This window comes from Liolophura sinensis, chromosome 13 (assembly GCF_032854445.1).
Source record: "Liolophura sinensis isolate JHLJ2023 chromosome 13, CUHK_Ljap_v2, whole genome shotgun sequence".
Classification (NCBI taxonomy): domain Eukaryota; kingdom Metazoa; phylum Mollusca; class Polyplacophora; order Chitonida; family Chitonidae; genus Liolophura; species Liolophura sinensis.
In genome coordinates, this window is record NC_088307.1 from 22,036,974 (window position 1) to 22,064,213 (window position 27,240).

Here is a 27,240-nt window from a genome sequence, read left to right on the forward strand (position 1 = left end):
TTTCAAATTCATGCTTATTTTCCGGACCCCGTTGAGTTCATGAGAAAATCTCAAATCTGAAAAACCTCAAGCTGTGAGACAGTCATAATATTACTAAGTGGTCACACAAGTCAATCCTTACTTGAGAAAGTGAATGACAGACTTCAGAAACAAAGGATAAAAACCAGCAACCCCTCCCCCCCCCCCCCAAATTAAATATTGTAGAGCAAACATTATACAATTGTGGCGTCATCTCGATTACTAATACATGCAATTCATGTCAGAAGATGTAGAACTATACAAGTACACCTGACTGTACAAACGATACACCGTAACATCTATTTACAGCCTCTATACTCAAAATCATGACTTCTTGAGCCAATAAAAATGAGTTCCATATGTATAGTATTGTCTCTGGGTTATGACCTTGCAACGAACTTAACAGAGCCGAGCGTCTCTCCAACATAGCAGGGCTATTTATCTATCTGATATCATGGCAGCTTATGTACTTGTAATTTTTGAGGACAGACCTTAGTTTGCTGTAGAAGGGAGATCGCATTCTACAAATGTAACAAAGGGAAGCCACTCTGCTGTTGTAACATCACAATTCCAACATCCTGCATTACGCTAATTTGCTTTCACTGATAGACTTAACCCAAGCTGTCGCCATCAGATCTCACAGATGCCACAAGACAAATGTCTCTAAGTACATGACTGTTCAACCACTCAGGCAGATATTTCACCAACTAATCACATTTCTGGACACGTAGGAGTTGTAATACAGAAGGGAAGGGTGATTAGTCGAGGAAAAATCACTTTAAATTATGTAATTTACAGTGCACCAGTAGCAGGTTATTCAACCTATCTTAACACCCAATACGAACTTTAAGCCAAGTCTTCCATTTTCTACTTGTATACATTGAAAACTCTTACATGTACATTTTGTATATTGTGTGTGTACTGTAAATACTAAAAATGGGCCCTAAATGCAGTGTCTTATTGTCAAATGTATTTAAAGTAGCATTTTAGAAAAGATCAGGAAGATAGTTCAAAGATTTAATCGTCTAATGTAAATATGGCCTGATGCCAGTGATAATAATCATACAGCTTCACTATGTGCAACTCGCGAGGAAATGACAAGCGCACCATGTAAAACTGCATTACACTACATAATGATCAAGTAGGCAGAACTGGATATATGTAACACGCAGAAACGAAACACACCACTGGAAACAGTACATTCACAGGAGTTTGTTTTATTATTAATACCACTGGAGTTTTGGTGGAGGGCATCTGATAAGCTTTGAAATGCTACATGTACATGATCCACATGTAAATATTAAAATCTGCAGTATAATTTTTCCACACTTGCACACACACACATACAGTTTTTGACAAGTCCTTTATTTTTAACAGCAACTGAGTGATTTTATTTCACGGTACAAGTCGTTCACTTCACGAATGAATAAGAGATGCGCTTGATTGTTGTATAACTTAGATTACTTCTCATGTCACAAAGCCTCCCATTACTGACAAAAAAACATTCTACCCTAAATGCCAATTGCAAGAAATGAAACAAAATTACTAGATCCTTACACATAAACAATTTTTGTTTATGAAATAAAAATATGAAAATTTTCGAAATGACCTAACTGATGTTTGCCTGGGTTACAAGCCATGTCAATGTGATGCACCCCCACAGCTAAAATAGACTTTCATGTTACCTTGGCAACCACCCTTGTCAAGACATCCCTCCCAATGGCATGCTGGAATGGACAGGTCTATTGTATTGATGTGGGGAGGACAGGTGGGGGTGATTATGACAAAAAGTACAATTTTGCCTATACATCCCAAGCTAAACAAATGTTGATTGTAATGAGAGGTGTGGTGGGCATGCGGAGCGCCACCTATGATTTCAGCGGACGACCTCACCATTTCTTCTTGTGCTCATCCATACTGACACCACCTGGACCATACGCCACTACCAACAGAAGGCCGCCTATAACCGACAGGGTCTGGAAGAAATCGTACTTAAGGAAGTCGCGCATAGGCCTGTAGGACGGTATGTTCCACCAGGCGTTGAAGTAACAGTTGAGAATTGTAAGATATAACACTAAAATAAGGGCAGACAACTTAGTTTTGTAACCGACGGCGACCAGAATAATGAGAGCTGTGCCAATCAGATTTTCGACAATCTGGATGATGTTGGCCTCAAAGCGCAGCAACGTGAGGAACATAAGGACCAACAGAACACGACCGCTCAGCTGCAGGTATTGTTTAGGGTTGTTCTCGCCCATAGACGGTAGCCCGGCAAACAGCGACTTCCCCTCAGCACGACTTTCTGCTAACAACAACAACACACCACCAGCCAATGCCAGATTCCTGAAAACAGAAAACACCAAAACTCAAAAAAATTCCAAACGTTCCAAATACAATGTATTTTGACCCCACCCCAAGTCTCCCGTGTTTTTCATATTTTTTGCTTAAATTTGTTTGTCTAAGGTTTTTTTTTTTACACCACTTTCACAGGCCAGGCAAATCTGGATTACTCACATGTGCATGTATTATACATGCATGATTTAAAAAATACATTAATTAATACAAAATCCACTTCATAAAATAAGGGAAGCATTTCCACTTTAGGCTATTCTCTCCTTATCTGAAGTTTTCCCCCTTATTGGACCATGAATGTACCGTAACACACATAATAGTTTGCTTAGACAGGAGAAATTATGACTCAGTAGATGTACTGTTACAGGCATGTAAACAAGACAATGTATACTGTCAATAAACAAGCGGATGAAAAATCAGAAAATCTCACGTGAGCTTGCATGTAAAGGAGGAATCTGTCAATACAAATTTGCTACCATTATCCTTTCATTCTTGTTTACACTTAAAATTGCATAAACTCTCGGGGTGTATCACTAGATTAAGAATTACTTCATACAACTCAATTAGAGATCTTTGCCATTCATATTTAACCTCATTACAAATCCCTGCATTTCATTTTATCCATCACAATCACATACCTCATCAAAAACTTCAGGTCCCATAAAATACTGTAGGCAACAGTCTGAAACAGAATATTTATGTGTGAGTCATCATGTAAGGGGTTTTTTCTTCCAGTTTAAAACTTGGCATTTCAACAAACTATCACAATCTTACAAATTATGCTTTCCACACACACATTTACTTTAAGCTGTCATCTGAGAGGCACGCAATTTGAGTGACACAGAAAACGTATTCTCCTGAAATTCATAATTACTTCAGCTCACAAATGCACCCACCATCTGATATTGCTAATTACGGGTGGAGGAAACTGGTGCGACCCAAGTAAACCATCAATCTGTGACGAGTTACTTGATGGAGAAAATATTCCAATGAGCGGCATATTTTCCGGAAGGAGAGGTACAAAGTCCACTAACTGCTATCAAAGCCAAAAACAACAAAGTAGGCAGGGGATTCTAGAAATTTCCAAACTTTCTTGTGTGAAATAGCCATTAAACATGTTACAAAAGTGAGTCACCTTAACCACTTTTGTCTCAGATACTGCCTGCTTCCCGTAAGACAAGATCTTGTGTTGAACATTTATCTCAGATGAACTGGGTAAATTAAGGGCAGAGCCTAACATTTCATGTCATCAGCTTGCTGAAAGAGCTACATTTTCATGCAATAATTTATAAAGTATTTCTGACAGGGTAAGACCTGCATTATAAATGCTGTTCAAAAGCAGTGCTAGCAATGTAGATACCTCGGGCGTTTCCAAACTTCTGAGACAGTTCATAATTTATTTATTTATTTATTTGATTGGTGTTTTATGCTACACTCAAGAATATTTCACTTATATGACGGCTGCCGGCATTATGGTGGGAGGAAACCAGGCAGAGCCCGGCAGAAACCCACGACCATGCGCAGGTTGCTGGAGGTTGCCGGTCCCACGAACCGTAGGACAGCCCACAATGCATCACCATTCACTTACTTGTAAAGCAATGATACCAAACAGGATGCCGCAGGCAATCTGAACTTTCTGCCTACTAAGGACCATGATACACCCTCCAAGTTGACCAATCAGATTGACGATGACAAAGATAGTAGCGAGGAAGGCACCGCACCCCCAAGTCGCTGACATGTAGTCTCGCTGTTCGTGCCACTGGAACCACATCCTGAAGCCATCCTCTATAAACGTACTGATCAAGCAGAGCCGGGCTATGTGAGGTAGAACATGTTTGCTGTGCCGCAAGATCTGGGGAAAGAAAAACACGAAGAAACAATCAGGGCTTACACAATCAATGATCTGATTTGATTTGGGATTAATCAGTGTTTGTACATGTGCACTTCACACATTTCCAATGTTAAGGCCTTTTAAAGCAATTTCCCTGCCCAAATTTCTCCAGTTCCAGGCTACTTGAAATAAATATTCTACATTAATTAATTAAATAATGCATATCTTCAACCTTTTCAACCACTATTTTTAGTGGGATTTATACATCAGGTATACAATTACCATGCAAATGATACTAAAAAAGATGCAAGCTTCACACAACTGTGCAGATTACTTCTCCACGCCTCATAGTTCTCGGAGAATGTTTCAAAATATTGGTTGAAAAGGTTAAAGAATTAGGATGTTTCAAATACAAATTTTTACAACAGTCGAACGTATTTGTTGTACGTAATCTGTCCATTGCTTATCTCTCTTTGTTTCTTGAACGTCGTGAACCGATGTGCAAAAATTTAAAGGAAATTAATTGTGACATTTTGAACAAATTACACGACTGCAGATTTCCCACGTTCATCACCAGATTTATTAACTTTCAGTTTCAGATCAAAAATCTTTACAGTTGATGTACACCTTTAATTGAGGATTACACCAATTATGCATTTATTAATTAATTGGGCATAGCAAACCAATAACACCCATTCCTAGGGCACATGCCAGAACTGTCACTGACACTTTATACACTGACAACCTGGTCATGTCACTGGGCATCCACAGCTTGCACATAGTTGTCAGACATGTTTAATAAGTACATGCACAGGCAACGTTCTGGACCCAGTGTTAAAGGTCAAGTGCTATTTGCTCAAGCCTACAAATAACAGCTTCTCCAAATGTTAGTACATACCTTTCCAAGCATTCTTTTAAAAGTGTAGTGCACGTAGATGTGCAAGAACATGTCTACACCTACACTTGTCATTTTTCATGGATGCATTATCAAATTGAATTGTATCGTAACATTTGCACATAACTTTACAAACTCATAATGGCATTTATACGAAATCCATATGCGCTGTCCAAGCTCTTGGCACAAGTTACTTCGGAGATCAAGATAGGCCATGAAGGTACACAAGACAATACCCGAGACTGACCGCAAATTTTACGATCATGCCGTTAAAACTGAATTTTCTGCATTTTTTCCTCTGACAACTGACCTGTGCACTTTCCAAAAATGTCCCCCTCAGCACACAGTGATATTTTGTTGTTACATGTACACAACACTTAATTTTTTGACAGTTCCAATTCGACCTGTATCATCACAGTTAGTGTCGGCATGAAATTTAATGCCATATATATGGATGCAGAGGGCAATTCAGAAAGGCGAAAACATGTTTTGACCATATCATCCATGTAATCTTAAGACAAATGTATCATATACCCAAAACAAAGCGTTGTGACGCGGCATTAAACTTTGATATTTACATTTAGAAATGGCTTGCGGAATCGGTCCAATGCTCAGGATTGCACATCGACCACACCTAAATAATCATGACAATACACAATCATTGGTTGACAAACTTCAGGTCAATCACACGGTATTCACAGTTTTGCAGTGATGTCATAGCTGCTCTGAGCCAATCACAAGCACATTTTTTGATCACATGATTAAAGTACTGGAGGTGAAAACAAAGTGAATTTAACCCAGGTGAGACAGGTATTGAAGACGAGATAAAAAAAAGAATATAGCTATGAGGTAAGAAACTCTTTCTGGAAAAACAATTGGAATGTGTCTAGCCTTCGAAAACGATAGTTTCATTGCCATGTAGTACTTTAAACTTCAGAAATCTGCCAAAAATCAGCATTTCACCCAATTAGTTCCACGTTATTTATCACCTCCTGCTCCTTGCCCGGTACCCTGGTGCTCGAAACTATGAATTCACAGTATACAAAAGTATTTAAAAGAGTGTACATGTATATGCTTCCCAGGTGATATTAAATCACCCCAGGCTGATGGGACTGACAATTTCATCAAACATCTCATCCATGCACCCCACAGCCGGTCATATATCCACCCTCGCAAACCTCTAAAGTTTGTTACAGGGGTTCAGGTAAACGTACCTAAATGCATTCAAATGAGCTGATCTCCTGATATCTGAAAAACACGTGCGTTTAAAACCAACACAACAAGCTAGTTTTTTTATTTTCATCTATTTGTTGGTGCCTTTTGTATTTCGGGATACATGTAGGCCACATATGAATATTTCCCAGTGTTATCCATCAATATGGTGTGCATCATGTATGCAAGACTACCTTATAAAAAGTGTATAATTTACTGATATAATAGATTCTGAAGCATAATTTATAGAAGTGCTTACAGTTAGCATGACCCAAGTCTATTTTGGGAATGTGTCCTCAAAAATGTTGACATATAAATAGAAGAACATGCGCACACTTGTCAGGCTTGTATTTTTGTTACTTGTTTTTACCAGAATCTAAATGGATTCTGCATATTTGTTTCTGTTTTTTTTCTGGTGGGGAGGGGATGATTTAAAACACCTGAATATTACATACATGTACATATAATTTATTGAGCTTTTATGGTTTACCTGTTCACTTCATTAGTAACTTCATACCTTGTCAGAAAAGCAAGGTTTCACCTGTGCAGGGATAAGACTGCCTAAAACATATGTCTGAACCACTGTGACATACAGGCTGGAAGATACAGCAAGTGGTCATCAACGAACCTTTACACTGCACCAATTCCAGAATACTTCCACCTGCTTTATGGTCAGCATGCAAGGTCCCAGCATGCAACAGTATTAGCCCAGGAATATAGGCTCCTGGATCACGAAACCATCTAATTCTTCTAAAATTTGGGACAGATGCTAGTAGTGTTGAAAGTAGAATATTACATTTCTTTACCAGCCTTTTGGGAAAGTAAAGATATGAGAATATTGTTCATCGGATGGTCTAGCCATGTGAAAATAAAAAGAAACTCAATATTGCTGCTAGAATTACATATATCAGACATGCCCACACATCCCCTGTGGTGTAATAAGGGAAAGAACAAATGAGTTCACAGCTTTGGACTGTCTTGATACAGGCGGGAAGGAGTTTTTCGGAGTTCCCCATTAAGAGGGGCTTGTTCAAAAATTTCTCACTGAACGTGACTTTGTACTTTCTTTGTGGACATCCACTTTCTTTGTGCACATCACTACCAGGCATTTAATCGCCAGCCAATTTTGCCAAGCCAAGCGTGTTTAATGACAATGGTTGACATAAAAAGAGGGAATAAACGGGTCACAAATCGGAAACCCTTTGATTGTTATATTTACGCTATAGTAATTTGCAACTTGGGGGTTTCCTACTAAATTCTCGCTGTAATGTGAATGCTAAAACAGTGGATCTGATACTACAAACGAACTTGTATGAAAAAAAAAAAAACAAAATCAGACTTTGGATTTCATTTTCTTCCATGTATGGCGTCTATGCATATTTTATACTTCTTCGGCACAGTCGTATTTTCTACATGTTTAAACTGAGCTGACCAGGTGTCCCACATTTTAGAAGAAATAAGGTAAGTCAAATTTCAATCATTAAATTAGGTGTGTTCCTTCTCGTTATTTTACCCAGAAATTGTTTTACAATAACTTACACAGAATTTACTTTGTCAAGCAATATTTGGATTTTGTGAAGAAAGAAATAAGAATTTTAAAGTCATTTGAAATTCTGACATAAGTACACTTGCTTCGTGATCCAGGTACCAGAAATTTTCTGTCCAGGTATGGGACTACACATACATGAATGGACATTAGAGCAGTTCACACATGTGTAAGAAACATAGTACACACATACATGCCACTGTGGTGAGTCACTCATTATATTTAATATGACATTAAGCAGACCATTAAGTAAGCACTGTTCAGGTTAACCTATTAAACTAATAGTCACACAATTACATGCTCATAAAGGTCAAGTGTCACATCATAACAGGAATATAATGAACATATTTACACCGTTCCTCACATTTCTCAGCATTTAGACCTAATTTTAAATAAAAAATGACAACCTCATGCTGAATACTGAGCTTTACCTATGAAAGCAGCTTAAATGTACATGCATAGGTAAGCTTACTAAGATCATTTACGTGTCAGCTTCACGTATGCTATCCTGTTACATTTAATCCAATATTACCTTCAAGAAAAGAAAAAAAAAATGCCTACAACTGAATTTGAACCCATAAATTGCAGCTATCACAAAACTGACAAGACTGAGCAAAATCAGCTTCCTTAATTGGCACGTACATGTACATGCCGATGCCGTAAGTTCCATTGTTTTGATCGTTCTGCCAAAAGCCAGAGCAACTTTCTCCACTAGCAACATGATTCTAGAAAGAATAATGGGACGCAATACATTACGTGCACATACTGTCTTTAATGTAATGCTGTCTTAGGTTCGTGATAAGCCGATTATCTCCAGTTTGTATCCAAAAGACAGTCCAATACGGCACCTTTACCTGGTACGTTTATTACTGTATGTTTCATGAAGCGACAGATGTTCCACACATTTACCACTAAGTGTTTTCTACAGTTCTTTTAAATGAAAACATCCCACAATCAATACATGTACTAATGGAATAGATCCACACCCAGGTGTCAGTATGTCAGTAAAAGTACCATGGCCAATCTCAGTGTAAGTGCAGCTGTTCATACACTGTGCATGTCGAAACAAATATCCCAAAAACTTCAATTTCAGTCAGGTGATTTCTTTTTTAAATTAAAAGACTATAAAAAGAGATTTAAAAATTTTTTTTTTTTAAATGGGCTCAATTTCTGTATTTTATTTATTTATTTATTTTGCAGTTTTGTGATTATCACACCAATTGCAAAGACTACTTGAAAGTATGTGTTTTGCACATCTACATGTAAATCTTATATATTCCCCACATTACATGTGTACATAATGCCAGAATACACTTATGTCAGGTGTTTGTTATTAACATACCTAACCTGTGTTTCAAAAGTGTGAAGGTGTACAAGTGTGAAGGTGTGGCGGTGTGTAAGTGTGACTCTTATACATGTAACACACCTAAAATAGGAGGGGCCTGCTAACATATACATTCAGGTACAGTGCAGCTAATGGGTTGCTAACAGAAAGCCAAAAATACATGTGCACTTAGTCCCAACTGCAGTTAAACTGAAATGCATGAATCAGCAATAGATCCATAATTCGTACCAGAAGAACACATACTTGTACATGCCTTAAATGCCTTGTGGCTAAAACTAGTCAAGTGTGAAAATCAAACATGTTACACATGCATATTTACTGCCACCTCAGCAAAAAAGGCATTACTAGTGTTTGAAAGTTCTGTATGCTGATGTAATGTTTAGCCTTTGTCAAATTAGGGCCATGGCTTCCAAAACCAAGAGTTCAAATCTCAAAGTGCTTTTTTAAAATTTTTTTAGTAAAATGAAGGAGTCGTATTTTAAACGATTTTAAGAAAATGAAATAAGAAAAGCACCAATCTACATGTGACGTATGCCATATTGATGGGCAGTACTAACACAATGCACACACAAAGTACAAGCTACAGATAACATCCAATTTATACCAAAGCCACAAGGCAAATTTAATAAATTGCACAAATGTGGGATTTTTATATTTTTTTGTCTTTTTCCTTGAAACCATAACATATATGAGTGTGTCTTTAGTACGATGGATACATGTCCAATCTCTAGTATCAACTGCCATTACTTCATGTTACTATTTATTACCACCAACCTTTGCAAAATAATGATTTGTTTGATTGGTGTTTTACGCCGTACCCAAGAATATTTAACTTATAGGACGGCGGTCAGCACTATGGTGGGTGGAAACCGGGCAGAGCCCGGGAGAAACCCACGACCATCCGCAGGTTGCTGGCAGACCTTCCCACTTACTGCCGGAGAGGAGGCCAGCATGAGCTGGACTTGAACTCACAGCGACCGCATTGGTGAGAGACTCCTGGGTCACTACGCTGCGCTAGCGCGCTAACCAACTGGGCCAAAATAATGAACTTTCTAACATGTATGTGACACACAGATACGTGCACACCATATTCGTGGACAATAGGTCAAAAAGATATTCAACAAATGATAGATTGCAAAAATGGTCAACCCTCTCCCCCCCCACCCCCTTTATGAGCATAAATGAGTCCACATTAAGCATTTAGGACAATCAAGGCCTCATGGACCGAGAGAGGACTATCGAGTTTGAAAAACTGATAAAACAATCACCACACGGTCAGTTTTATGGTGTGGGGAGTCATTATCTAAAAAGAGGAAAATTTAGACTATACAATATGTATCACGCATATCTTTGTCTTAGTCCTCAGTGTGATATTTTAAACCTCTAGATGGACTAACCTTTGTATGCGAACAATAATGTAGGAAACGATAATGACACGTCAGTAAACATTCCAAACACAGAAACGTATGTAGTATCGAAGTAGATTCCACACCACTGTTTCCTATACGAAAGAGAGATACTTTCATTCTGAGATCTCTTGCTCCTGCTCTTTGCGTGATAGGAAAGTAACTCATTCAACAAACCCTCATACAATACATTCACCGAACAATATGACATTTTGAGATGTGTACCCCGGTTCTTTTTTTTTTTTAAATTCTACCGGCACATGGGCATGGCACTGCGTCCTTCAACGCGAATGCCGATCGTGTTTTCGAAGAAGAACTACAAGGCAAACGGGCAGAATTCTTGACCTATCGAAAGTAGACTCAGTGATTGAATGTCGGAAATAAATATTCACCTGATCGGCCACATCTTCTGCCTTGTCCATCAACTCTTGTTGCTTCATTTTGGCTGTCTTCTGTCAGACAGTTGTGTCCACGTACCCCATACAGTTAAAACGGAAGCAGCAAGTCCACTGCAGGGATGTGCCACTTGTCGGGCGCACTCCTGTTTTGTGAAACTCTCTGACAATAATATCGTTATTCTGCGCATGAAATGCATGAAATTAATTCTCAGAATAAAAAAAATCACTTCTCTGAGGCAAGACGATTGCCACCGCTTGTCTTACGGTAAAGAATGACAATCTCTAAAAATATTTTTTTCATTTTTACAGGGGAGTAAGGAAGATGAGCAGGACAGCTGCCACGTCCCAACAATTCCTCTCGTGTATGGTTTCGGTAATCATCGAGATCTCCCGGCAACTCACTTCCGGCATCACTTCAAAGATGGCGGCATCCTGTGATCTCAACGTTGCCAAAAGAAATTTGAGCGATGCCTTGGGGGACAGCATGAAAATGTAAGGAACTTATCTTTTCTGTCTATCGCTATGCTTATGTTGACACTGGGATCCGAAATTTAGCGAAAGCATAGTCGTTGCTCTCGGTTTCATAGATTTGTGTGCAACAACAACGTAACAATAACATTACCTTGTCACTAGACATTTTGACAGTTCTGAAATTTTATGGATTTGAAGACTGGCTTTAACGTTGGTATGTGTGCAGAGTTTGACAAGAGTAAATTGGAAAAGTAAAGGTCATTTCAGCTTACTTGAAAGTCCCTTTATGTTTACTGTATATATATATATATATATATATATATATATATATATATATATATCTCCATTCCTTTTGTAGTGGGTTACACATTGCTGTTTTTGATTTCAGATATCTGGGCAATCTAAAAGCATGGTTTAAACAGAAGGTAATATGATTTATGGTCCATTAGTTAATGTTTCCTATATTTGAGCCTGACCAAAGAAGTGACAAGAAACCATTTGTTGAACCTTTGTTTTTTGAGGGGTTATTTTTAGGATGAGGGGGGAGGGAAGGGGATAGGTGTATTTTTTCTAGCTAACATGACAGAACATAGGATAAAACTGGTTGTTTAAAATTAACTGAAATGCAGAAAAATGACCAGGTTGCTAACCACTTTGAAATATTACATTTGATATAATTTATCATGTACTGAATGATAATTTACAAATATTTTTTGGTGTTGATAAAACAGGAATCTCAGACTACCTCTTGTGTACTTACATCTGTTTTAGGAATCCATGTTTGACCACATTTCTTTCACTCTGATTTATGTAAACTTACGTAAAGATGTGTGATATTTCTATGATGGTATGTCATGTATGTGCCGTGGTATTTTTTTGTATTGTTGGTTTTTCCTTTAGCCAACATGAACACATTTGTGCAACAAACTATGAAAAAATATATATATTGTATTTATATTTTATTGTTTTAGATGACCAAAGAGGAGTTTGACCTGGAATCCCGACGACTGTTAAAAGAGGAGTTTGGTAAGTAAAGGTGTGAAAAAAAGTATTCAGAAACAACTGGATAAAGTATAACCTCAATTTGTTTGGGGTGTCAGCTGCTTTTCTTGGGACAAAACAAGACTGAACACATTTGTTTTAAAAAATGAGAGATATTTAGCACATGATGAACAGATTGTGTGTATAGTGGACTACTCCAGTTTCCTTTACGCACAAAACTGTAGGTCATAATTATTATAAATTTTTTGTAAAAGACGCTGTTTAGGTTATAGCTCCATTTACTACAAAAGATACGAAAAACAGATTTGCAGAAAGGTGTTTTAAATCAAATTCTTATCACATAAATATTTATCGTAATATGCAATTACATGTAAATGGCTTCACTGTGTTCTTCTAAAGATTAGGAAATCTTAGCGGTAAGTTTGTGTATATTGCCCATTGTATGCCCTTACATGCCAAGGGCCTCTGCCCAGCTTATGACGCCTCTAACAATAAACACCCAGTGGGCAATACACAAACTTACCTCAAAGATGGCTGCCATTGCAAGCCCTCTATAGGGCCACATGGAATAACCTCCCTCACTCTCCTGTGGCGAAGGTGTGTTTTTAGAAGTAAACTGTGGTTAGGTGGAACATCAGAAAATGAGTAATGGCAAGTTTTGGAGTTAAAGCGGCATTAAGTATTCGAAGACATAGCTTTAGGACAGATTTTAATTTTATTTGGAACACTCTGGATAAAGGTTATTTAATTTTGAAATTCCATTAATGGAAATTTTAAAATCCTGGCCCTAGTTAAATATAAGAGCAAACTCTTAATTGAAAAACATCAACTGCATTTAAGATCTCTCGGCATTTCTGTGGCCTCCAAAGTTTTTCTTACATTCTGTTTCCTAGAAAATAGTTGTCACTGTCGTGACATAACCAACATACTGCATGCTATAATAGCCAAGGTCCCACTTTCACACCTCAGAAACTAATCTCTCGTTACGTCATAGTTGATGTCGTCTTGTGTCATAACACAGCATCTAATAAACATTTACGGTAAATGTTTTAAAGGTGGTTTATTAAGCTCTGATTTACGCATACATGTAAAGCACAATAATAATTGGGGGGGGGGGGAATGGGAGTCCATGTTCCAGTGATGATGTTTGATGCCTTATGTACGTAGTAATAATTTTAAATGACACATCATATGGGCTGTAATGGACTGTTAAAGTTAATCCATTTCTCCGTCTAATGTGTGTTGAACCCCACTTGTCCTTTTTACATATATATATATATGTCACAAAGCAGATAGGTTCATAGGTACCCTAATTCTTCTAAAATTTGGGGCAGATACTAGTTATGTTGAAAGTAGAATATTACATTTCTTTACCAGCCCTTTGGAAAAGTAAAGAAATGATATAGTGCTCATCAGAAGGTCTAACCATGTGAAGAAAAAGAAACTCAATATTCCTGTTAGAATTACATATACATTGGGTAAAATGAGCAGAGCAGGTGTCCCAGATTTTAGAAGAAATTTTAGGAGTATATTTTGTACAGATTATATACACTACATGTTATGTATGATGCATTTTTTTTTTTTTTTAGCTCATTTACATAATGATTTCCTGTTGGCAATCTTCACAAAGTGTGGGAGTCTTAGCTCTTCAATGGGTAAGTTTGTGCACAGTTCGAAATTTCTGTAATTTATGTTATGAAATCAAGTTCAGATGAACATGTCAAACTCACTGTGGTATAGAGGGCAGTACATGTATCAGATCCCTTAATCGGTGATGAAATATTTTATTATTTATTTCTGTGATCCCGTGATTGGCCATGTAAGAGTAAAATAGTTTACTGTCATGCAGGCCTCAGTGTTCCTGTATTATTCAGATCCTCCTATATTATTCAGATGTTCCTATATTATTCAGATCATCCTATATTATTCAGATCCTCCTGTATTATTCAGATCCTCCTATATTATTCAGATCCTCCTGTATTATTCAGATCCTCCTGTATTATTCAGATCCTCCTGTATTATTCAGATCCTCCTATATTATTCAGATCCTCCTGTATTATTCAGATCCTCCTATATTATTCAGATCCTCCTATATTATTCAGATCCTCCTATATTATTCAGATCCTCCTGTATTATTCAGATGTTCCTGTATTATTCAGATCCTCCTATATTATTCAGATCCTCCTGTATTATTCAGATCCTCCTGTATTATTCAGATGTTCCTATACTTCCTATATTTCCTGAATACTTCCTATATTTCCTGAACACTTCCTTTATTTCCTGAACACTTCCTTTATTTCCAATATTTTTTAAATAAATAATATATCATCCATTTGTCACAGAATTATATCTGGACTATTCTATCTTTTTGGGAAAGAATTACTGTATTTATCCTATATTTTAAAAAAAAAATCTCCTGTACAGTATTTTATCCTATATATCTTCTGAAAGGTGCTCTGCGAGCTGTAATTGTGATGGTGGTAAGTGCATGATGCGTTTGTCGATAAATTTACGTAAAAAAAATTTATACAACCGTTATCATTGTAGGCAAGAAATAAGTTTATTATCTAATCTCTTCTTATAGCACCAAAGGATATCACAAACTCACCGCAGTATTTGTCCGCCGGAAAGTGTCCAAAGAGAAAAGATCTAAAGAGCAGAAGAAAAGAACCCTCGTCCAGATCCAGTTTTCCTGTGAGTAAACTGTAACAATCTTTGATGTGATTAGATCAGTCACCCAGTTTAATACCCCTTCTAAAGTGCAAGTTTTTTTTGTTTTAAAAAAGAAAAAAAATATTTAGTTTTCTGTTGTTGTAGTTGATGTCAGTAGTGGGTCGGAATTAACAAAAAAATGTCTCTAACCAGTGTCCTTTGACATCTACTGGGCCTCTTTGATGTTAGCTGGTTCTTCATTTAAATAAATTTATTTAATTATTTGATAGGTGTTTTAGGCCATACTCAAGAATATTTGACTTGCACGACGGCGGGAGGGAACCGGGCAGAGCCCAGGGGAAACCCACAACCATCCACAGGTTCATTTAAATAAAGGAAAACATGATCAAACTGTTCCATGATTTATTTTTACCAGATGTATTTCATTTACTTTTACATTTAAAAGTTTACTTTTTCCAAAATTCACATTTTACTTCATTTTGATTAATTCATCCACATTAAACTTAAAAGAGCCAGTTAAAATGTCTTGGGTGAAGTTTGGTTCATTTCTTATCAGAAAAACTTCAGTCAAACTTCTTGGCATCAAAAATATTATTTTAGGGCTTCTTCAAATAATGCAGTTTTACATGCAATAATTGTATAGCACCTGCATGTAGTAGGAGCTGTATAAATGTAGGTAGGGTCACTTATTTCTGTATTAAATAAATCACAAGCCAGTTGAACCAGTATTTTGTTTAACTATACTGACCCTGCCAAAATCCACTGCACTTGGAACGGTATTTATTTTAGGCCTTGAGCAATATCAGCTGTCTTCAAACAGGCCATCATTAAAAATTCTTTTTCGTCAGGTAACACAATCCTGTCAGAAAAATAGGGTTGGGAAATTTGTATGTTTATTCTGGTTAATGAAAGAAATAGGGTTTTTGAAGAAATTAACATTGAGACAAAAATAAAAAATAAAAATTCAATCAAAGCTCAATAAAAATTGTCCTTTTTTTGGAGGGTAGGGCAGGTGAACTTTTGCCCTGCCACAAGAAGAATGCATATGTATACACACCGAATGATTCCTCATCGTTATATGACTGAAGAATTGATAAGTAAAATGTAAAACACCAAGCATGCATACATGCATACATACATACATACATACATACATACATACATACATACATACATACACACATACATACATACATACATACATACATACATATATACACACACACACACACACACACACACACACACACATACATACATACACACACACACACATACATACATACATACATACATACATACACACATACATACATACATACATACATACATACATACATACATACATACATACCTGGATCATGGCATCAAATCAGTACGAGGTAAAACTGACTTCCTTACCTTGTAGCAGCGTTTTGCCCCAGTCAATCCACTGTTGTATGCTCCACCTGCTCTGACCAGGGATGAAGAAACATCTCTAGGTAAGATCTCTAGGTTTGTTTGTTTTTTTCTTTAATTGTATTAAAAGGAAAGAAAACTCTCCAATCACTTATATTGGAAATAAAAGTCCCATGCCTATAGTCCCTATAGGAACAAATTGTATTTTGTAACAGGGTGATATATAAGCCTTATCTACCTCCGGGCTGGAGGGATATTTCCTTTAGTCTAGTGGTAGAAGCCTGTATGCATAACCAGAGGTCACAGGTTCAAATCTCTAGCTGGTAAGCCCTGTCACAATTCATTTATTTTTTTTGTGCATGTGTTTTCTGTTAAGAGACTACATGGCTCCAAATATAGAAAGAAAGCTTTACACCTCTTGGAGTAGCCATACATGGGTATGTCATTTCTACAGGTTTTGTAGACCTGTAGCCATTGGGAAGGTAGAATTGTGTGAAAATACCCTTACCTCACTGACACAAGAATTAATCCCACCTTTTAATAATCCCCCCTTGTAACAGATATCAGGGCCCAGTTGTTGAATGTGTATTGGCTAATGCTCTTTTTAAGTCATATTCTGTATATTTATAATTTTGGGGAAATTTATACAGTATAACAGCAGCAGACTTTGTTCATATTTAATATACAATTAAGTAATTATTTTAGGGCAAAGTGCAAAATTGAAAGTTAAATCTGATATTTTGTCTCAAGACAGCCAGGCTCTGACAATAGGCATAGAGAGCAAGGTGAATACAGAAAGCATTGAAAGTTACAAAGTATTACCTCCAGGCACTGAAGAGCTCAGAGTCGGGGATTCAAGTATTGTATATTTACCGTGTTTATTGTATCATTGGTCACTTAAAACAATTCGTAAACATCATTCGAGACTAAGAAGACTGGTTTTTCCAAGCAGCCTGACATGAAAGTCAAATAAATGAATTCATGCATTGTGTTTCTGCCTACCAGGATTTTGCTCTAGGGAGTTGACCCTGCCTGATGCCTCACTAATTCATGGCCGCATGTTTGTGAACGCTTGGGAGAGTGAGCTGGAAGGTGTCACAGACGACAGTGTCAAGATGGTCATGTTAGCAGTAGAGGTAAAAACCCAGTCAATCAGCCACCAGAGTATTCATAACCAGATCCGTCTGACAGATCACTTGCCTCCCAGCAACATTGAGGAAACATTGAGGGCCCCGTGCAGGTGGAAATCTATACGATACCTGTGTGAAAGTTTGTCAGTTGATTACCAGAGGCCGGTGGCTTACTCCGCAACTACATGTACAAGTACTATATTTGACTTAACCTGCAGATGGTCGAGGGTTTCCCCCAGGCTGTGCCCGGTTTCCACCCACCATAATGATGGCCGCCATTGTATAAGTGAAATATTCTTGAGTACAAAAAAAATAAAATAAATATATTTGACCTAAACATTGGTCCATGACAATAAAAGTTATTTATCTTGCCCAATTCTCAGAAAAGTATTTTAAGGTTTGTTTGAAACGGCGATATGCTTGTAGATCATTGAATGAACACAGGCAGGACGAGTTCCATTTCTTCATGGTGCCAAATCTCAGTCATGTTTCCTCCACGCAAAAATAGAACGAGTCCTCATCAGCACATTATGTATTCAATAACATATTTATTATGCACCACATTTAAATCAACTCAACTAGGGAGCATACTTTAGTCCATGAAAATTTAAGATTTGATACAAACGTAGCTAATAGTGATGTGCAGTATGAAAAATATGCAGGGCGATCACTCAGTGTGAAAAGATAGGCAAAAGTGGAAGGCGTATAATAGTATTAGCTGAAATGTAAGTTTCAGCACCAAAGTAACAGTGTGTAACTTTTGTTGGCCTCGAAACATAAACTTTTTGGAGGAGCTTTTTAAGATACATGTATATATATAAAAAAAAATTTTCTCCTTGCCAACTAGATCACTGTTAAAGGTGCTTTGCTAAGATCTACAACTTCAGAGAAAAATCTGTTGAACAATTATTTCTAACAGACTGTTCTTTCCTCCGCTCTTTGCCGACGTTACTCAGGCTAGAGCTTGAAACATAGATAAAAGACTTTGAGCATAGAGTGAAAAAAGAGCATTGACAATGGAATGAAAGTTGGTAAATGGTCGCACGTGAATGGCCAAATCTGGCCACTTGTCAGTTTGCTTAGTCATGGTTTTATTTTGATCGTTCATGTAAATGCTTAAAAAGTAGGACCGTATTCACTCTTAACACAACGGCAGAATTAGGCGAATAAGAGTGCAATGATATTAAGTGTAATCCCACGAAAATTTACATGAGATTACGAAGATTTCACACATACATGAGAAGGTCTGCGGTTGGTCGGGAGTTTCCCTTATTCTCTTCCCATTTGTGAAATATTCTTGAGTATGTTGTAAAACACCAAATAAATCAATAAATTAACAAATACTCTTCTCATTTTCCAGATGGAAAAGTTTGTTAGTACAATTTATGTTAAACATTCTCCCTTATGTATTTTGGTTGACTTGTTGGTAACATTACATTTGGTGTCGTCTTGCATGAAGTTTTCTGGAAATCACTATGACATACATCTTTGTCACATCTTTGTGAAAAAGTTTATCAGTGTAACTTTCCAAAGGTTGATGGTTTACTTCAGGAACTCTGATGATATACTGTACAGGACAATGTCGATGTAAGAGTGACAAATTCTTGAGAATTTTGTTAAAAAACAAAAAAAAAAAAAGAATTACCACAAACCCATCAACCAGTCTGACAATCAAGCGGTTTGTTTCAGCATCACCTGAAGAACATCCTTACAGTGGTCTTGTCCCGCAGGAATGCCTACAAGCTGAGAGAAGGGAGGTTTAAGTTTGGCATGGGGGGTGAGGTATCCAACCCATACTTACGTCAGTCTGCCCTCACAGATGACACCAGTACACAGAGGTAAGATAGTAAGTCATTGGCAAAATAATGTAAAATTTTCATCCAGCCCAAAAGTTCTGTTTGCCCTTATGTATAATACCAGTGCATGAAGTTAAAGCAAAATTAAATTTGAGTTAAAGGTCATCAAATAGACTGTGTGTAAAAATACTTTTCTTTTCGGATTTGTAAGTCAAAGATTACTTAAACAATGACCTCATAGAAATCACCTGTGGGTGACATCAGACTACCTTATCTCTGACAGTGAGTCCCACTTCAATTCAGTGAAATATTATCTAAAAAAAAGAAGTAAGCATACTTTTAGAGATGACCTTCCTTAGATGATCACTTCGTTAATAGGTGGTCATTTCTTTTAATTTATTTGTTTATTTATTTGATTGGTGTTTTACGCCGTACTCAAGAATATTTCACTTATACAACGGCAGCCAGCATTATGGTGGGAGGAAACCCGACAGAGCCTTGAGGAAACCCACGACCATCCGCGGGTTTCATTTCTTTTAATGAAATACTGTCAAGTCATACATATGCCATACTTGTATGTGCCCTCTGAGATGACAGCGATAGGAATGAGTAAGACAGGCATTTTGTTTTGTATTGTTCAACACAGAATAAGCAACTTCAGCAAATGATGCATCTTACTAGATTTTGACAGAGTACAGGAAAATAAAGTATAATGTTACAAGAAATGAGATTTAACATGGCAAACTGTTTCTTTTGATGGCCAATGTTTTATTTGTACAGTATTATGTTTAAAGAATAAATGGTAACGTTTGAGAATGGCTGAAAACTGCAGCTGTTGTATGGTTTGGGCTGTTTTCAAAATTCCTTAAGTGGCCCAGATGGCTCAGTGGGTAGAGCGTCTGCTTCGGGAGCGGTAGATCCAGGGTCAATCCACACCTAAGTCATTAAAAGTGGAAGTTGTAGTTTCCTTGCTTGACGTTCATCATTAACGGAAAGTGCAACGACTGGTTGACCTGTATCAGTATAATGGCTCGGGTGGGGCGGCTTACTTGCCTTCGGTAAGTCGTCCCAGTGAAGTATCACTAGATAAAAGAGCGGTGGAAATCCATCCTGCAACAAGGAAGCACATTACATGCACTCTATGGACTCCTTCGTCGTCATATGAGTGAAAAATTATGTGTAATGTTAAACCCCAAGCACTCACTCACTCACTCACTCACTCAAAATTCCTTGCTTGTGATGATAAATGCTGATTATGGTTATCAGTGCACATTGTCATTTTTTTGTATTTTTCTAGTGAAGCGACTTCGATAACAACCTCAGGTTATCACATCCCAACAATACGACCTTCAACTGACCTTGGAGAGGCATCTGCTGCGAAACAAATCTCACTGGCTGTTGACATGCCACGAACAAGAGGCCCTGTGACATTGTTTGATTTACTGGAGGCTTTACAGGTGAGTGTTCATGCCAGACCAACAACAGAATATTGGAATTCCCTACTCCCAGGACCACTTCAGTGGTTTCATGGTTAGAGAGTCCTCCTTGGAAGTCGAGAGACCCATGATCAAACCCGGGTCGGGTCATGCCAAAGACTATGGTACTTATTGCTGCCTGGCTTGGCGTTCAAGACTGATAGCTTTTCACGTATCCTTAAACATAAAATTGACCTTTAGTCCAATTAGGATTTAGCTTTAGGATCTGATAGTATACCTGAATCAGCGAAAGGTAATTAATGATTCATGTCCGAAATTTAATTTGTATGCGTACTTTCAACATTTGTCTGGTACTGTCAAATGGCATCTGTTTAATCCTGGTTATTTGGTTTCCTTCACCCATACATGGCCAATAAATACTGTATTTCACCTAAACTTTGGGGTGTAAAAATGCACTTTCAGAAATACATTTATGCCTTAAAATGATATTTGCCAAGAGTTATGTTTTTCTGATAAAAAGTAAAAAAAAACTCTTGAGTTTTAAGAGTACTGTAACTTGAAAGAATCAATCAGGACCAAGCAAAGGGTTTCGCATGAAAAATACTAAACTTCAGGTGAAATACGGTAAATAAATCAATAATCATCTCCGATATCTTTCAGGTTAAAGCTGGAAGCAGATTGTACTCGAAGGGATTGGTGAATAATTTCTCATTTCAAACCTTGAAACCCTTGTCCACTTGTGCATTAGTTTTGATTTAATATGTTGTTTTGTGTTTCAGCTCCACAAAGATTCTATTCCCTCACACACAGTTTATGCCACAAACATTGAGAGGATTATTCATAAACTCTGGCACCCGAGTAAAGAAGAACTGGAGCAAGACTTGATCCACCAACAGGAAATGATGTACAAGCAACAGAACAACAGCCTGCATCACCATCTTCCAATCAGACTATGAGTTGTCAAAAAATTTGCATAATTTATGCAATGGGGGAGCAGTATGGACCAATTATGATCAAATCAAAACTTGTGTGTGAGTTAAGTCATACATTTTGAAGGACAATACCGAAACTGTGTGAATTTGTTGAGAAGTGGCTCTTCTGACTGCAGATCAGTTAAATATCTTGTCTCTTTTTTTGAACCTGATGGAACAGCGATTTTACTTCACCTATATGTACACAATGATGTTTTTTGAATACCAATGTGAAATCACTGTGAATTGGAGATCTGTACCGCATGATGTTGGTAATACCTACATTGTAAGCTGTTAGGCAAAATTGGTATCCGTCAGGCAAAACTGGTGTCCGTCATGGTGAGTTGTAATGGTTGACGTTAACTGTATTGCGATGAGACGACTTGCTTGACTGCAGACATTTTTTTTTTATGAATAGTTGACCTACGAATCAAAAACAAATTATTTTTATGGGTTTAGGAGCTAGAAAGTTCCCTTCCACCAAAAGCCTGTGGAAATGTTTGAATGCCTAGTGGTTCTCCATTCATGTACTTGGAGGCAGAAGCTTGGTTCACTGGTAACAATTGCAACTGGGCATGACAAATTCTCTCCACCACAGACTATCCGAATCAATTTGCTCATGCTGGCTTCTTCTCCAACCATACAGTGCGTGGGAAGGTCTTTCAGCAGCCTGCAGATGGGCGTGGGTTTCCCCCCGGTTTCCTCCCACTATATTTATTAATGCTGGCGGCAGTTGTACGAGTCAAATATTTTTGAGGCGTAAAACACCAATCAGATAAATAAGTAAATCAATTCTATACACTGTCAAGAGACACCTGGTTTCTAATACTGGTGAAAAGTGATGTAATCCACGTTAGGCTAATAATACTCTGTATGAGCAAAATACCTTGGCAATACCTTGAGTTCCACACAAATTTTCTATGGTCAGAGCAGAGGTGTGTCTTTATTAATATTCACATAACTTACAGAGGAAGAAAAGGTCTGTGAGCAACCTGCGGATAGTTGTGGGTTTCCTCCAAGCTCTGCCTGGTTTCCTCCCACTATAATGCTGGCTGCCGTCGTATAAGTGAAATATTCTTGATTATGGCGTAAAACACCAATCAAATAAAATAAATACAGAGGTAGAGGATGTTGGCTATGGACTCTTTGTGACGAAATAAAAATTTTTCAACTATACCTGGCATCACTTATCACCCACAGGTGAACCATACATAAATCTCCATATTTAAAACCTGATCTCTAAAAATGAATTTTACCTTAATCCATCTTAAGGGTAACTTAATTCATAAGAACAACATGTTACTGCATGACGTGAACATAAAGTCTGCCACTATACATACATAGAAAAAATGATGTAGGACACAGTTATCACAGAAAAATATGTAAAATTCAGTAAAGTTTTGAAAGCCAAGAAGATGAAGTTCAGAACTGAGGATATGGCACTGACGGACAATTCACTCAGAGTAGCCATGTTGTACTTGAATGAACTTGAACAATCGCCAGGGTTAAAAGCGTCAAAACGCCCCAAAAAAACTATTAGCTCTTGATTGTTGGTGTGGATTCTTATAGTGGGTAGGCAAATATCGATGCAATATATTGGATTTTGCGGTCAGTTTAAGTGTGAAGCTGATGCATTTTGAACCACATATTTATGAGCAGGGAACTGAGAGAACTGCTGCCTGTGTCACAATGCTTACATGTTGGGTAGGAGGCAGCAGTAACTTGTCAGGGTGAGCTGGCAAGAAAACCGTCTCGAGAGAGTAATTGCTTCAAAAAAAATATTGTGACTTCACATTATTTTTCCTTAGCGTAGTCAGATTTATTACAAAAATATCTTCCCAAAATCTGAATAAAATGGTCTGTTATCAATCAGAAGGTCCAGCTATGTTAGGTAAATTCCCTAGGTCGATATAGCCAGCTTGGCCAAATACTTACACCCATGCAGGACGAGAATGAGCAGGACAGCTAAAACACGACGCTTGTGTCCACAAACATCGCCCTCACCAAGCGCCAAACTTTAATAAATATCGGCCTTTTGAACATGGAATAGAGCTAATACTCTTTTGTTGGGTATCAGGCATTTTTGTTGGTATTTTCTCGTTGTCACATTGTTTGACATTGACGTCACTCTACATAGCTACAGCCTAACAAAAAAAAACAAAAAATGGTGTCGACAATGAGTTGATAAGTACTGACGATTGTTTACTATTTATTTTGTTGATAAGCGGTGTAGAATTGTACAAATATTTTTAGAACATTTCTGGAATACTGCTTTATTAATTAATTCTGCTTTAATGGCTGACTTTATGTTCACTTTAATGATGGTGCAGTCGTTGCCATTGGATATTCTGGACAATCTGATTTGTAAGCTCTTTCAGTAGTTAGTAGACAGAAGGCTACACGAGACCGATTAAGGAGAGAACTGCTATCTCTACATATATGCGAGTGTATGTTGTCTTTGAATGGAAATTTGTGTCCATGTACATTTGTATCGTAATTTTGGCATTCGTCATTTGTATCAAATTCTATCCTTCCGTCATCTGGTCAGGCAATTGTTATTTATAGAAAGAATTTCTGCTGAACTGGGAACTGGTTTCACAAAGCGGCGCATGACATTTTTTTTATCGTAAATTTGCCGTACGATATTTTGTGCGTCACTATTACCATACTATCGTCTTATTTGGTCGATTATCATATATGTACGCCATCTTTGTGAAGTTGGGCCCTGACACTTTCACATAAGTCATTGAATCTTTATTACACTCAAGGACATTGTTTTGCCATTTGGATGATGATACCTTTTACGTGTCAGAATGTGTTGTCTTCAGTAAAAAAACTTTTTTTTTTTAATCAAAGAGTAGCATTTATCTGTCATCTTCATTACCGGTACATATAGGTTTATCTACTCTTGGTTAAGTCCCAGTCCCAGTTCCAGAGAAAGCCTTTATTTGACCTTGATACCAAGCACTATCAATAGGGCTCAAATGAAGGTCTTCTTGCATGAATTCATTGGAAATACTTTTTCAGTTTTTCCAGTTTGAGCAGTTACTGGTCCATGGGACAAGGCTCAAAATTTCACATATTGGTATGTGGCCAGGGTGGCCAGATCGCCTTGCTATTTTTAAGTTGGTACATGTTTTCAGTTCATGTTGCGATATGATAGCCCTTGCAGATGGTAGCTTTGTATGGTTTATGCTCCTTTTAATATACCTATTATGCTAACTCATACGTTTCCAACAATCATACAATAACAGTGGTATTGGCACCGCTGAAGTCAACTCAGGAACAGAGTGTATACCTTTAGGAACACTTGCTTAACTAATTTAAATTCTTCTAAAACATAATTGCAGATTTGCTGGATGAAAGATCACATTTTAGCCCTATCTGGCCCTATTTTACAACTTCTGGTGAAATCAGTTTAAGAAAGTGGAAAATGATCGGGTGTTTTGGGATTCAGATGGTTGTCTTTCACTCTGCTATGTAAGGTGTTCAATGCCAGCCTTATCCATGAAATTACTGACAAACCCTGCCTCCGGTGGAGGAAAAGCGACAATGGCTGCCACCAGAGAAATAAAATTAGTCTTCAGTATGGCACATTCAATCAAATCACATTTTCTGAGTTGCAATAAAGTAACAGTATTACACAGAATTTCAAATTCAATGCATTTTATTTACATATTTTATACGAAAATGAAAAAAAAATGTAATAAAAATATTTCTACAGACAAGTTTTCAACCATTTTGTAACACACTCTGGCACTCTACATAGTAGCCAACTAGACTTTGGTGCTATACTGAGAAATCTTTTGTACCATTCTTGACATGTTACTGCCAGATAGTTGACTGATTCCCTGAGACTTGTTCCTCGAACGTATTAAGACAAAGCTGACTGTAACAACAAGAACGTTCGTTTTTAGAGGCAAATGTCAAAAAATACTTACTCTGTTGCTGCAAACTCACATATTTCCAGAAAGACATCCTACCTTCCTAACAAACTGACCTAACACTTTTGTAAGAAAAACAGAACTCTCAGAACTGGGCAAAATGAACACTGGGCAAAATTTAAGGTAATTTACCGTACCACGGTTACATACGACTTTACCATGCAGTTACAATCAACTTAGCTTGGGACTGCTTTCTGAAACAAGGCCAAGCCAGGTAACTCGTGCATTTCACAGGTGTCCCCATGGTAACTACAATCAACACTGCTTTCGAAACTTTTGTAGAGTAAGGCCTATTCTTACTCAAAAGCTTGGGTTTATTTGATTGGTGTTTGTGGCCGTACTCAAGCATATTTCACTTATCTTTGACTGTGACCAGCACTATAGTGGAAGGAAATTGGGCAGAGCCCGCAGGAAACACATCACCAGATAGGTTCTCCACTAGGATATCTGAACATTAAGGGAAAATGTCTGAACTACTACATAACAAGGGAAGGGTTCTCTACTGATATCTGAACTTCACGGGGGATTGGTTCTCCACTAGGATATCTGGCCTCCAGATCGCAAAAAGATCTTAAAAATTTCAATCATCGAACTTGGTATTTTTCCTTTCCATTATTTAAGTTGAAATTTGTTTTACTTAGAGCTTACTCAGAATTTATGTTGTCAAGAAATAATATGACACTGTTACATAAGAATAACAATTTTAAAGTGATTTGAAAATTACATAAGTCTAAGATTGCTTCGTGATCTCAGGGCCAGAACATCACGGGAAGTGTTCTCCACTAAGATATCTAAACATGACGGGGGAAGTGTTGTCCACTAAGAGATCTAAACATGACAGGGAAAGGGTTCTCCGCTAGGTTATCTAAACATTACAGGGGAAGGGTTCTCAACTAGGATATCTGAACATGACGGGAAGTGTTCTCAACTAGGATATCTGAACATGACGAGAAGTGTTCTCCACTAGGATATCTAAACATTACAGGGGAAGGGTTCTCAACTAGGATATCTGAACATGACGGGAAGTGTTCTCCACTAGGATATCTAAACATTACAGGGGAAGGGTTCTCAACTAGGATATCTAAACATGACGGGAAGTGTTCTCCACTAGGATATCTAAACATCACAGGGGAAGGGTTCTCCACTAAGATATCTAAACATTACAGGGGAAGGGTTCTCAACTAGGATATCTAAACATTACAGGGGAAGGGTTCTCCACTAGGATATCTGAACATGACGGGAAGGGTTCTCAACTAGGATATCTAAACATTACAGGGGAAGGGTTCTCCACTAGGATATCTGAACATGACGGGAAGTGTTCTCCACTAGGATATCTAAACATTACAGGGGAAGGGTTCTCAACTAGGATATCTAAACATCACAGGGAACAGGTTCTCCACTAGGATATCTAAACAT

The 27,240-nt window shown here is 37.6% G+C and overlaps 2 protein-coding genes across 3 annotated transcripts; one reads left to right on the forward strand and one right to left on the reverse strand.

Moving 5' to 3' along the window:
* Window positions 1-192: 192 nt before the first annotated feature.
* Window positions 193-11,117, reverse strand: LOC135480120 (surfeit locus protein 4-like). Its single transcript, XM_064759883.1, has 4 exons — window positions 10,998-11,117; window positions 3,959-4,222; window positions 3,009-3,052; window positions 193-2,361 (listed from the first exon to the last, which is right to left on the reverse strand). The coding sequence occupies exons 1-4, from the start codon at window positions 11,043-11,045 to the stop codon at window positions 1,908-1,910; spliced, it is 810 nt and encodes a 269-aa protein (XP_064615953.1). The 5' UTR covers window positions 11,046-11,117; the 3' UTR covers window positions 193-1,907.
* A 306-nt stretch (window positions 11,118-11,423) lies between these two features.
* Window positions 11,424-25,556, forward strand: LOC135480121 (transcriptional adapter 1-like). Of its 2 annotated transcripts, none has more exons than XM_064759884.1 (10): window positions 11,424-11,495; window positions 11,863-11,899; window positions 12,446-12,500; window positions 14,066-14,131; window positions 15,061-15,170; window positions 16,558-16,630; window positions 17,553-17,683; window positions 19,367-19,515; window positions 20,771-20,930; window positions 21,689-25,556. In XM_064759884.1, exons 1-10 carry the CDS (start codon window positions 11,425-11,427, stop codon window positions 21,863-21,865), a joined length of 1,029 nt encoding a protein of 342 aa, XP_064615954.1. In that variant the 5' UTR covers window position 11,424; the 3' UTR covers window positions 21,866-25,556. The 2 variants fall into 2 exon arrangements, with proteins under 2 accessions (XP_064615954.1, XP_064615955.1); XM_064759885.1 differs by having other exon boundaries at window positions 16,561-16,630.
* The last annotated feature ends 1,684 nt before the right edge of the window (window positions 25,557-27,240 follow it).